The sequence below is a fragment of the Rattus norvegicus genome, chromosome 8, assembly GCF_021556685.1.
Source record: "Rattus norvegicus strain SHRSP/BbbUtx chromosome 8, alternate assembly SHRSP_T2T, whole genome shotgun sequence".
In the NCBI taxonomy this organism is placed as follows: Eukaryota; Metazoa; Chordata; class Mammalia; order Rodentia; family Muridae; genus Rattus; species Rattus norvegicus.
The window spans coordinates 95,268,708-95,280,988 of NC_141541.1; the positions used below are offsets into that span (position 1 = coordinate 95,268,708).

Sequence of the window (12,281 nt, forward strand, 5' to 3'; positions counted from 1 at the left end):
GTATAGAGAAGCCTTGCTGTGACTAAGGAAAGTTCAGCTCCACTTCCAGATGAGGCACTACACAAGCATTTTCATTTGACAGTGCTTCAGCACCTTAAGAGGCATAGATCATTTTTGTTGTTGTTTTCATTTTTTAGTAGTTCTTTGAGATTTTCACACTGTGTATTTTAATCATATTAATGCCCTCAACTCCTCCCAGATCTACCCCTAGTCCCAACCCACCCAACTTTGTGTCAGTTCAGTTGTATTTGTGCTGCACATATACTCCTGATGTGTTGCCTTGCACTGGAGTGGGGTTGACCTATGAAGCCATCCCTTAAAAGAAGCTGACTCTGCTTTCCCAGAAGTTCAGTTTGCAACAGCTGCAACATGGAGAGGGGAGCTGGGTCCAGAGCCCATCCCTAGATCTGAAGCTGCTGACCATTCATAGCTGTCAGGTCCCTTTGTATACAATGGTTTTACATTGATCAGTTTCCAGGATTTGATTTTAAAATTCCAAAATTCTATATTTAAGTGATCACCTAGTGGTGTTCTTTTAAAATTTGTATTTAGTGCGTGCATGTATGCATGCACACTCACTCTTCAGTTGCACGTGTGGAGATCAGAAGACAATTTTTAGGAGTAGGTTCTTCTCCTTCACCCCAGAATTGTAGGCTTGAACTCGAGTCATCAGGTTTGCATGATGAGTGTTTTAACTCACTAAGACCCCAAGTATTATTTTTAAAGTTAATAACAGATTTAGCTACTTCCCATCTTTTTTTAACTTTACATCTTTTGGTTGAAATAGGGTCTTTAATCATTTTTAAACATCAAATTTAAGCTAGAGGAAAAAAATCTGAAGGAAAAAATTAAAGTTATTGATTTGAACAAAAGTACTCTATTTGATTTTATTTATTTGTGCTTTTTTTCCCATGTTTTGAAATACTACAAGTAGAATTTTTTTAAAAAAGAAAAGACACTGAATTGATGCAAACAGCATAGTGAAGCCTTTAGAGCCCAGCAACACTGCTGAATGGCTAAGGCAGATGACCTCCTACTCTCTGTCCTCTTTATCCTCCTCCTTTTGTCAGATTTTACTGTTGGTGGCGAGTTAAAAAAAAAAAAAAAAAAAAACTTCAAACATGGTGCTAAAGTAAGTGCTGTAGTTTCAGCTATAAAGCTAAAGTAGAAGACAGGCAGGCAGAAAGAGCAGAAGGTCCAAGAGGAAGAAGCTCAGAGCCGTCCTTTCTTGCGTAGGGAGCTTGGGCCCACACTTGCTTTTTGAGACTATCCAGAAAGAAACTAAGTCTGTTACCTTTCTTCCTGTTTCCTTGAGTGTAAATTAGAAATAATAGCTCCTAAACTTGAAAGTTTAGACAAAGCAATGTTATATAACAACACTGATGTTTAGAGCAGACTTCATGGCATTCTTTGAGTAAAAGCCTAAGTGTAACACTTTATTCTTTTCAGGCCACTCGGCCAGACATGATCAGGATCTTGTCAGCAGCCCTTCATGTAGTACTAAGGAGGGATATGTCCTTGAACCGAAGACTTTATGCATGGCTTCTTGGTAGGTAATTAATGAGTATGCTTATAATAGACAAAAAATAAAAATAAAAAGAGATTTTCTGTGTATAATCTCAAATTGTATGAAGAAACTAAACATTTATGTATAAATGAACAATAAAAACTAAAAATTACACCAGAAAGGCGGCTCTGTGCTTAAGAGCGTCTGCTACTCTTCCAAAGTGCCAGGGTTTGGTTGCCAGCACCTGCACCAGGTCGCTCAGCATCACCTACAACTCGAGCTCCAAGGGCTCCATGCCTCCTCCTGGCCTACAGGACACGTGCGCGCGCGCGCACACACACACACACACACACACAAGATGACGATGACAGTGGTGATGATGATAATGGTGGTAGCCAACCCAGGTGGAGGGACTACTAATGATGAAATTTTTGAGCAAGTTTCTTAAGCCTGTTAAATGAACCAGCTATTTTAATCCATAAAGTCATGTTCACTTTAACAAGATTTTTTTCCTCTTATAAATTTCTATGATTATACTTAATGTCAGTTTATTAAAAAGAATAATAATCAAAATTATGACAAAATTCCAAAACTTGAAAGTCACCAATGAATCATAAGTAAGTCCCACTGTCTCACAGTGAAACCAGAATGCGACACTACACACTTAGGCCACAGAGCATTACATGCGCGTCATCTTCAGCCTTTGTACAAGTCGTTTGCCTGTCCTCACAGCCTCTTACTAGAGTGAAGGGACACTTGATACATTACCTTGGATGTTGTAAATTGTCAGTTTTGTCACTGTAAGATTTGGGGTAAAATAAGAAGCTAATTTTGGAAGGATACTATTAGACTCATCTATTGAACTCATTTATTAAACTATCTAAAATGGTCTCTCTTGCTGACAATGAATGGGCTACTAATTGGGTAAGTGTTTGGTGCTGTTTTTGAGATATTTTAGCATTTAGTGAACAACACTGTTAAGGCTTCCATTTTAATTACTTCTGTGATTTATTCCCATGGAGGTTTTGATAACAACGGTGCTATCATAGGACCCAGGAGCACACGGCACAGTAATCCGGAAGAACATGCCACTTACTATTTTACAACCTTTTCAAAAGAACTGTTAGTCCAGGTAACAGCTCCTTTCATCATTCTTTGCTTACCTCCCATTGAAAAAGCCTAAGACAAAGTTCTTTTTTAACTGAGTTCATAATTAAAGAAGTCGAGACTCAAAAACATCCAAAGAATGACTGTAATACACGTACAGCTACTGCAAAATGGTGATCATGGCTGGACTCCATAAGAGGGCCGCTTTTACCTGTCTGCCCTGTGAAAGTTGGGTCTTCAAAGATTGCCTGGGACCTAAATTTCCTATGAAACCTCAGGTGGTTAGGCTTTTGCAGGCTAGATATGGTAAGACTGCAACTCACATAGAAATATTAAAATCATCTATTTATTTCCTAATATATTTATTTAGGATGCCTCAAAATATTCTAAAAATGATTGCTCAAGCATTTTTCTTTATTTAGGTATTTGATTTTGAACAAGATCTTGCTGTGTAGCACAGTTGACCTTGAACTCATGACCTACCTGCTTCAGCTTCTAAAGTGCTGAGATTACGAGTGTGCACCAAGTGCAGCTTGGAGCATTTTTAAATGAAGGAAATTGTACATTGAAATTTAAGTAACTAGGAAGATCATTACATAGCAGATCCCTTGGTGAGAAGATGGCATAATTGAAATTTATGTCCAAAACAGAAATGTCCACCATCTAGAGGGACAACACTCAAATTCTCAATGTACTTCTCTTCACTTTCCTTTTTTTTCCAGTGAAAATTCCTGATCCAGATTAATGGTAAACACTTGTAGCCCCAGCACTCTGAGGACTGAAGCAGGAGGATGGCGGGTTTGTTATCAGTCCAGTCTTTATAGTGAGGCCTTACTTATCTCAAGAATAAATAACAGACTAATAGTGAAAATAATTGAAGCGCTGTGCTTTGTCTTAATAGATGAGCTTGGTATCTTTCTTCCTGGCACAGAAAGAGGACATCAATCAGAATAGCACAGAGCATGTGAATCTGCATTTCATATGGATATAGTTAAAAATTGTTTTTATTCAAAGTATTGCTAGTTTCTAAATCACTAGTATGCTTTTCTTTTTTTAAGGCCATGGTGGGAATCTTACAAGTGAATGGATTTGGAGAAGAAAGCACTCTCATGCAGGATCTAAAACCTTTTCGTATTTTAATCAGTTTATTGGACAAACCTGAACTAGGTAATATTTGCTGCTGTCCCAAAACATGAGGTGACATACCCTTTTGTATTGTTTCATGATAAAAGTAAGTTGAAGACATTGGAAAAGTTGCTCTATTTTGAAATGTGTTTCAAATATGGATTCTTAACAATTTCTTAACTGATATTACAGGTGTGTGACTGCCCTTATGTCAGCAGAAGACCTATGCTTTACACTGTGTTAGGCAACAAAGTCATTTTTTAAAATATGTCATCTCAGACTCTTAATCATTATTCTCTGAAATGGAAACATTTTTTATCTATTGTAATTGACTTATACAGTGTGAGAACTGGAACAGAAATATGTGTCATATATTATTTCCTCCATAGTCTTCTTGTTGCTGTTCTGTACCTTCCTTCATTATATGTATATTATATATCAGATTTACTAGAGAATTAACTGTAGTGTTTAACATAAATTAAGAAAAACATTTTTGCATTTTGCTATTATAAATTATGTAAAATTTCTAATTATTAAAGTGTTTTGACATGTATGCTATAAATCAACTCTTAAAAGTGAAAATTTTCAGTATGAAAGCAGCAAGTGTGAAAGAACTTCAGCAGGGTCATTTTTTAGGGATTCTGTGACTGTGATGAAGCTGAGAGGGTTTTTTAAAGAGTAGGAGGAACTGTGACACAGACAGACTTATCCTTCTGAGTTCGAGACTGACTTAGCAACAGCACTGGTGTGGAAGTCATCCTTCCAGATGCACAGTGCATCTTGGAGATTTCTCCAAGTTGTCTGGACTGTCCTGTGAGCCTGGTGTTGTTCTCGTTTGGGATGAGTAAACTAAGACTCAGAAACTAAAGAGCCTGTCAAAAGTCACAAAGACTGAACTAAATCAATTTCCTGATCTTGTCACGTCTATTAATGTGACCCTTTACTGTAAATAGACATTTACCCCATTATGCACTATATTAGACCATGTTTTAAAACACACTGTTCAGCATAGCTTCTAGGGGGAAAGAGTACTTTCTTCAAAGCATGCTTCAATTGGATCATTCTTCAGGTCATCGTGAATTGCTAGTCTTACATTAATTCTGCCTATACTTTGCTGTATATTAATTTTAGGACCTGTAATTCTAGAAGATGTTCTGATTGAGGTGTTTAGAACTCTGTATTCTCAGTGCAAAGCAGAACTGGATCTTCAGATGGAGCCACCCTTCAGCAAGGACCGTGCTCAGCTAAGCAGGTAGAGGACTAAAAACTAAGCAAGGCCTAAATTTATTAGTACTTATGAAATGGACTCTACTACATGAATTCATATAATGACATTAGTTATGGCTAGGGATTTTACTCAAGTTTATGTTATGATAAATAAAATTATCACTTTTGTAGTATGAAGTATCATAATTAATTGTACTCATTCAAAAAGGTAGTTTAAACAAGACAGTAATCATTATTTGATTACTTGATTGATTCTTAATTGAACCAGTTCTGGAAATTAATGTTGCATAGTTGGGCTGACAAGATGGCTGAGAGGTTCAAGAAAGACACTTGGCTCCAAGCCAGATTCTTGAGTTCTATCCACTGGATTCATGTGGTAGAGAAGCAAAACCATTCCTCTAACCTCCACGTGTTCATTACGCCATGCACTTGTCATACACACACAGAATAAATGAGCACATGTACAAGCTAAGCAGGAAAAACTGTCAGTAGTTACTGTGAAAATAATAGCCCCAGAGAATTTAATTTAAACTCATGGGAGGCTGACACATGTCAGTTAATAAGACTTGGACTTGCTGACAAAGTCTTTTCCTGTTTTTCTGTGTTAGGTGGATCACTTTTCTAAAATTACTGCTGCTGTAATAGGACAAAGGCTCCAAGACTACAGTTGTTTTTTGATTTTGGTTTTGGTTTGGTTTGTTTGCCTTTCATTATTGACTCTTTGGTGGTAATTGGGTAATACCCTTAACTTGCCTGAAGCATACTTTTATATGTATGTAAAACATATACACAAGATTTCTGATGCTATAGCTCTCACATCTTTGTTAGAAAAGTTGCTGTACTCTGTACTTGAGAATTTGTATTATCTTAGGGAGTGTATTAGTTCTGTTTGTTCCTCCCTGACAGCTGTACTGACAGTGTCTGGTTATAGAAAGGACAGGAGAGAAATAGAGAAGGGATAGACCGAAGGGGACCCATGTGAAGCAATGCCATTTGTTCCTGGGAACTTCTGTAATGAGCAGTTTACAGGGACCGTGCTTTATATGTTCTCTTTTCTTGCTGTTGCTCAGATGGGACCTGGAGAGGAACCACTGAGCTACATACCCAGCACCTTACTGGTTTTCAAGCTAAATTTTATCATTTGAATAGTCATAATTTATCCTTTGAAGAAAACCCTGACTAGCGTAGAAAAGTCAGCAAGATCCCATAGCAGGAAGGCTACTGAAAGCACATCACAATTCAGTGTGTATGTGCCAACAGAAACAAAAAATATTGATGCTAAATTAACAGCTGCACACTTAAGATTCTCAAGCACAACTGTCTTACAGAGGACAGCAGCATGTCTCCAAAGAGGAAGAGGGAACCTGCCTTTCCTGGTCTCTTGTGGGTTACTATGTAGAGAATCTGTTAAACAGATTCTGATTATCATTCTTGTGAATTTTGCAAACTCAAGTTCTGAAAAGTAGTTCTACGTAACATGACAGAGTGAAACTGGATAATGTCACCATTGCCTCCAACCTGGCAGTATTCTAGCAGCTGTGTAGTAATGTGAACCGCCCCAATAACACTACACTCAGTTTTGAAAAACACATTAATAATATTTCTACTTGTTCGGTTTCTTTTCTTTTTTAGTAAATTAAGGGAAAACAAGAAAACAGCTGAGCTGATTAAAACTGCGAATCTTCTTTTTAATTCCTTTGAACCTTATTATATGTGGGATTACATTGCACGCTGGTTCGAAGAATGCTGTCGGTAGGTTAACTGCTTCATGTATTACAGTGTAGTAACATCTAAAGCTAATGTTCAGTTTTTTAAAATGTTCTTTATACATTTTACTCCTGCTGAAAACTGTTACATACCCATAATTTAAACTTACCTTGTCAATCTAGGAGATAGATAGATAGATAGATAGATAGATAGATAGATAGATAGATAGATAGATAGATAGATAGATAGTGATAAAGATAATATCTCCATGTATGGTCATATATGTTCACATTACAAAAGAGCTTAGAGGTGATTATTCATGTAGCAGTGAGATGAAAACGTTCATTTTTCTGGCCTGCAGCAGCCCCTCTGTCCTTGGCTGGAGAAGAAAGCAGCTTGCATCAACACACTTTCCAGAAGTTTTCATACTGAGTAATAGAACTGCTGTGTGGTTCCACAGACTTAGAAGCATCCCACATTGTCACTGATGAGCAATAATAAATACTTTATACCTTAAAATAGAAAGCTCAACACGGTCTAAATCCCTAGGATACTAGTGGGGAAGAGTGAAGTCTATTCCAACTCTCAGCCCAGTCCTCTTGCAACCTAATTAAGTTCTAAAGCATGGGGAACATGGAGTCAAAAAGTAAGCATGTCCAATCTTGAGTCTAGAAGCATTTAGGACTGTAGATGTATGAACTCCTTTAATTATTCAGAGATTTACTTTCTTGTCTAGTTGGCAGAGGTTGAGGACCCAATGGAAAAGCATTGTGCTAGGCATATTAGATAGTCCCTGACCTCAGGGACTTTATAGTAGAACAGATAAGATACATATGTGTCTGCCCCAGGAATAAATTAAAAATTGAAAATGCCTCATAGGTTAAAGTATAAGGATGGAGGAATTTATGAGTATCTTTCCCACCTTGCTATACTCTGTATCTTCTATACATATGTCCACCCTTCTGTATTAAGTATTCTGTATTCACCATACACGCCCATGCTTTTTCAGCTAACATGAACTATGTCTTGAACATTAACTTCCTTCTGTGCTGCTTAGCCTTCGCTGTGCTATTCTTTATGTATCTACCCTGCCTCCTTTGCTCTTCTGAATGGTCCTGTAGAGGGGCCACTCACCTCACAGTAGCCTTCACTCCCTCAAACTACTCCACAGAATCAGCTATACCCATACTATCCATTGATTTTATTTAATTTTCTACCTCTTTATGTTTCTTACTGGTCAAAGATTATATAATTGTATCCTGAGACTACAGGGCAATGTTTGGTCAAATATTATTAATATGGGTTAATATCAGTGTTTCTTGGGTCTCATCTTGGATCAGAAGAAACTTCTTGTAAAACATGATGTTTAGTCTCAGACCTTGAAAAAGAATTATATTCCAGATATGAGGAGCATACATTGGTATAACAACTATCTAGCAGAGCACACTATAATCCAAGTGTCTCCGTTTAGAAATCAATAAAGCATCAATTTCTACAAGGCGACACATCTACGGTGACACAGTGCAGATCTCAACAAGTGTGTTACATTCAGAACACTTGGAATCATGGGGTGAAAGTATAGGAACCTCATTTTGAGAATTTTCCATGGAAGCAATATGGCGGTGTCCTGGAGCAGCGAGAATGAATATCACTGTGTGTCCCAGTCTTGACTTGAGCCTTGTTAGGGGATGTACTGACATGTTTTCCTATCATATGACAGTGTGTTGATAAAGTCATTTTTTTTTCTGTTTTAGGAGGACACTGCACGCCAGACTTGAGGTTGGACCTGGAGACAGTAGTGATGCATCTGAGTTCCAACTGACTACTTTCTGCTCACTGGTGGACTTTTTGTTGGATATAGTCTCCTTGGTAAGACTGTCTTGTTAAAAAAAAAAAAAGCAAAAGAATTTTAAGAGCATAGATTATATATTTCATGATGAACAGAAATCTCATCTACAGATAAATTCCATCTTTAAAACTAAGTTTTTTCTTAGGAATAGCTTTTTCCATAACATTTTCTAAATATTTTTCTCTTCTTAGCATGTATATATAAAATACATAGAATCTACTTTCTAATTGCATGTTGTAAAAATCTAATGTTTAGTGTGTGGAATTCTAATGCTGCATTTGTTAACAATTCTTTCTATTACGTGAAGACTATTGGAAATGTTTGCCCTGTGTTTTCTCTCCTCAACTCTTTGCTTTCTCATTTTGAAGCCTACTAGAAGTATGAGGGTGCTGTGTCAGGTATGGCATTTAGCCTGTTTATATTTTGACTGATTTTATTCACATTCATTAGAATCTCAGTAATATAGCACATAAAACTAGGGTATTCAATTATATATGCTTGATGTATTTGGATTGAGAATTTGTGGGTGGGGGGCGGGGTGAATGTGATGACCTGTGCCTGCGGAGGCTGGAGGTCAACATTGGGTGTGTCTTTCTGAATCACTCTCCACTTTATTTTTTAAGACAGGGTCCCTGAGTTTGCCAGTTAAACTAAAGTGGTTGATTATTGCCCTTCAGTCTGCCTGTCTCCCTGTCCCCTAGCACTGGGATCACAGGTGTGCATCACCTCACCTGGATACAATGTGGGTGCTCGGATCCAAACTCAGTCTTAATGCTTGCATAGCAAGTACTTTACACACTGAGCCAGCTCTGCAGACCTAGGAATAGAGATTTTAAATCATCAGTATTAAAATGCCAGTGAACTCTTTTAGTTAAAAGCATGATACCTATAAAACATGAGCAAAAATATAGCCTTGTATAGATTAAAATAGCTCTGACTTTTATATCCTACATTAATTTTTTTCAACATGCTTTTATTTTCAGGAGACTTATATTGAAATCCAGACAGAACACTTGCCCCAGTTACTACTCAGGATGATTTCTGCCTTGACAAGCCATCTCCAGACATTGCGCTTGTCTGAGCTCACAGATTCTCTGAGGCTCTGCTCAAAGATCCTTAGCAAGGTTCAGCCCCCACTGTTATCTGCTGGCACTGGAGGTGTGGTACAGTTTCCAAGTGGGCAGAACAGTGCAGTCAAGGAGTGGGAAGACAAAAAGGTAATTTCAGCAGAGTTCTTGCTATCAGATCGGTTTAGGGCAGAACATTTTTGAGTTAAGTCATTTGAATATCAGTGAATCTTTCTAAAATCAAAGTGGTTGTGGTCATTGTATAGTTTGACTGTCTATGTTAGTGCTTTGTGGTAGAAATAAAATACATGTGACACCTAATTTTAGAAATTTAAAGATTTCCAATTGTCACACTGAAAGGAATATGTGACATTGTTTTACTTAGCCTACTATAACAAATGTATTGTCATTTCACTATGTAATATATATAAAATTGATGTCAGGAAAACGAGTATGATCCTTTACTTTTTGTCCTGTCTTCAAAATATACTGAACATTTTATTTTTAGAACATCTTTTTACAACTAGCGAATTTTTATCAGGAATTCTTGATCTGTATTGATATATAAAATTTATATATGAAAATTTGCAGTCATATCCAAATTGTCCCAAACATGCTTTGTTTAGTAATAGCTATGTATTCTTTTTATTTTAATTTTGAAATTTTAGTGCCTAAGCCACATTAGCTCCATCCAGTAAATACATAGTATCCAATAAGTATCCAATAAATACATAGACATTACCTGTTTGTTTAAGAAGCCTATGTATAAATTTTATTGATTCTTTCATTACAACAAAAATTTGGCATGATTTTCTTGAAATTTAGAACCTTGTTTTATTTTCAAGTACTCATGTGCTCAATATTCTCTTTAAAATTTAGTAAAATTAAACCATATATAAACACATATCTGTAATATCTAAGCTTGTAATATATAATTTTAATGTCTTGTACCATTGACATACTTTAATACCAATGAAATTCTTATAGAAAAATCAGTGATTTAACTCTTTTTAGACTTATATTAAAATCTCTATCTAGCAAGGGCCAGAAGATAACTCAGTGAGTAAAAGCATTTGCTGTCAAGCCTGATGCCCTGAGTTAAATCCTCAGATCCACATGGAAAAGGGAAGAACTGAGTCCCAGGCTTTGTGCTGTGACCTCCGCACACACACCACACAAGCGCACACACCACACAAGCGCACACACCACACAAGCGCACACACTCACACAAGCGCACACACTCACACACGCATACATACACAAGCATACATGCTCACACAAACGTACATACACAGTAAATAACTGTAAAAGTTAAAAACTAGAGCTAGTAAAGTATGAACAAAGATATTCACTTGAGTTACATGTTAATTGCATTAAATTAAACGTGCATAGTCACATTGTCCTATGTAAATATAAGTATTTGAAAATTCCTGAAGAATCAGGTCTTTTTATTTATAATTGTGTGGCTGTATGATTGCCTCTTTTCTTCAGATAACCAATTTTTCTTCCCTGCAAAATAAACCTTGAGGTATGTACAACCTTCTCACCAGCTGTTAATCCCGAAACACTTTTCTCATTCTTTACAAATGTATTCTTGATGATGCAGTGAAAGTAGGAAGTTTTGCTAAGTTTAAGTATACTGGGATTATACTACATAAACTGAAAGCATTTTTCTAATGCCTTCCAGCCTGTCACCTACTTATATTCTGTCTCTATGTGTAGGAAAGTTCTTTTGTTGTTGTCCTTACATTGTGCTCTAAGAGTTTTCTTAGGAATAAAACTAAAAGGCATTGAATTAATGTTGCAGCTGAATAAGATTTATGGGAATTGTACAAGACACGCCATTTTTTTTCAGTAACATGTTCAATATGTGAACCTTTATTGAAGGTCTGAAGACCTTTTCTGATGATCATTAGGTGAGACAGATGCATCTGTGTTCAGCTAAATGCAACACAATAAATAAAACAGTCTAAATGATAACAACTTCTTACCGTGACTAGGACTCCCATATCCATCCATCTTTCCATCCATCCTCCCTTCCTCTTTCATGCTCCCAGCATGGATTTTGTCCCCTCAAGTACAGTGATCAAACCTTGGACCTATGAAAACTGACAGTGTTTCAGGCTGAGGCTATTTCTATATTCCACTCTCTTTGACATGTATGTGAAGAGCTGCTCCTTTTAACAGTTGTGAGCCGTTTGGCCCCATGGCACTTGGTACTTTTTATAATATTTTATTGGGTGACTACTCAAATGCCCAAAATACCCTTTCTTTTTTTAGAAAGAAATTTATCATAAAGTAATTATATTGCCATGTAATGTAGCCTAAACTATAACTATAATGCACGTATGCAAGTTTTAATTGAATTCATAGATTAAATTTTATTACTTTAGTGTCTTCCTTTGTATTAATACAAAAATAAGTTTAAGGGAATAAGCTAATGATGGTTTTATTATCTGAATAAGTATTTTTCTGCAAAAAGTACATCATTTTAGATGGTGAATTGTCTTTCAAAAGAAATAGGAAATAAGCCTAAATTTGATAATACAATTTGATAAGCAAATAAGTTCAATTGCTAGCTTCTAGACTTTGACACTGTAATATGAGAAGATGTTCTGTACATAGTAATTCCGTGGTCAGTAGAAAATCACCCTCTCCAGGCTCCTCGGATAACTACTTAGCTTTTCTGCTG

At 36.5% G+C, this 12,281-nt stretch overlaps 1 protein-coding gene across 11 annotated transcripts in view; it reads left to right on the plus strand.

Moving 5' to 3' along the window:
• Dop1a (DOP1 leucine zipper like protein A) overlaps positions 1 to 12,281 on the plus strand; it is a 102,540-nt gene that overhangs the window by 45,300 nt on the left and 44,959 nt on the right. For 4 of the 11 annotated variants that reach the window (XR_015626662.1, XM_087562236.1, XM_087562237.1 and 1 more), the window contains 8 exon segments: positions 1,450 to 1,549; positions 2,530 to 2,639; positions 3,673 to 3,781; positions 4,871 to 4,991; positions 6,599 to 6,718; positions 8,428 to 8,542; positions 8,891 to 8,920; positions 9,506 to 9,739. Coding sequence is in view for 10 of the 11 variants with exons in the window: in XM_087562236.1 (XP_087418362.1) it covers positions 1,450 to 1,549; positions 2,530 to 2,639; positions 3,673 to 3,781; positions 4,871 to 4,991; positions 6,599 to 6,718; positions 8,428 to 8,542; positions 8,891 to 8,920; positions 9,506 to 9,739 (939 nt within the window). In the remaining variant the exon portion in view is untranslated. 11 annotated transcript variants of the gene reach the window in all.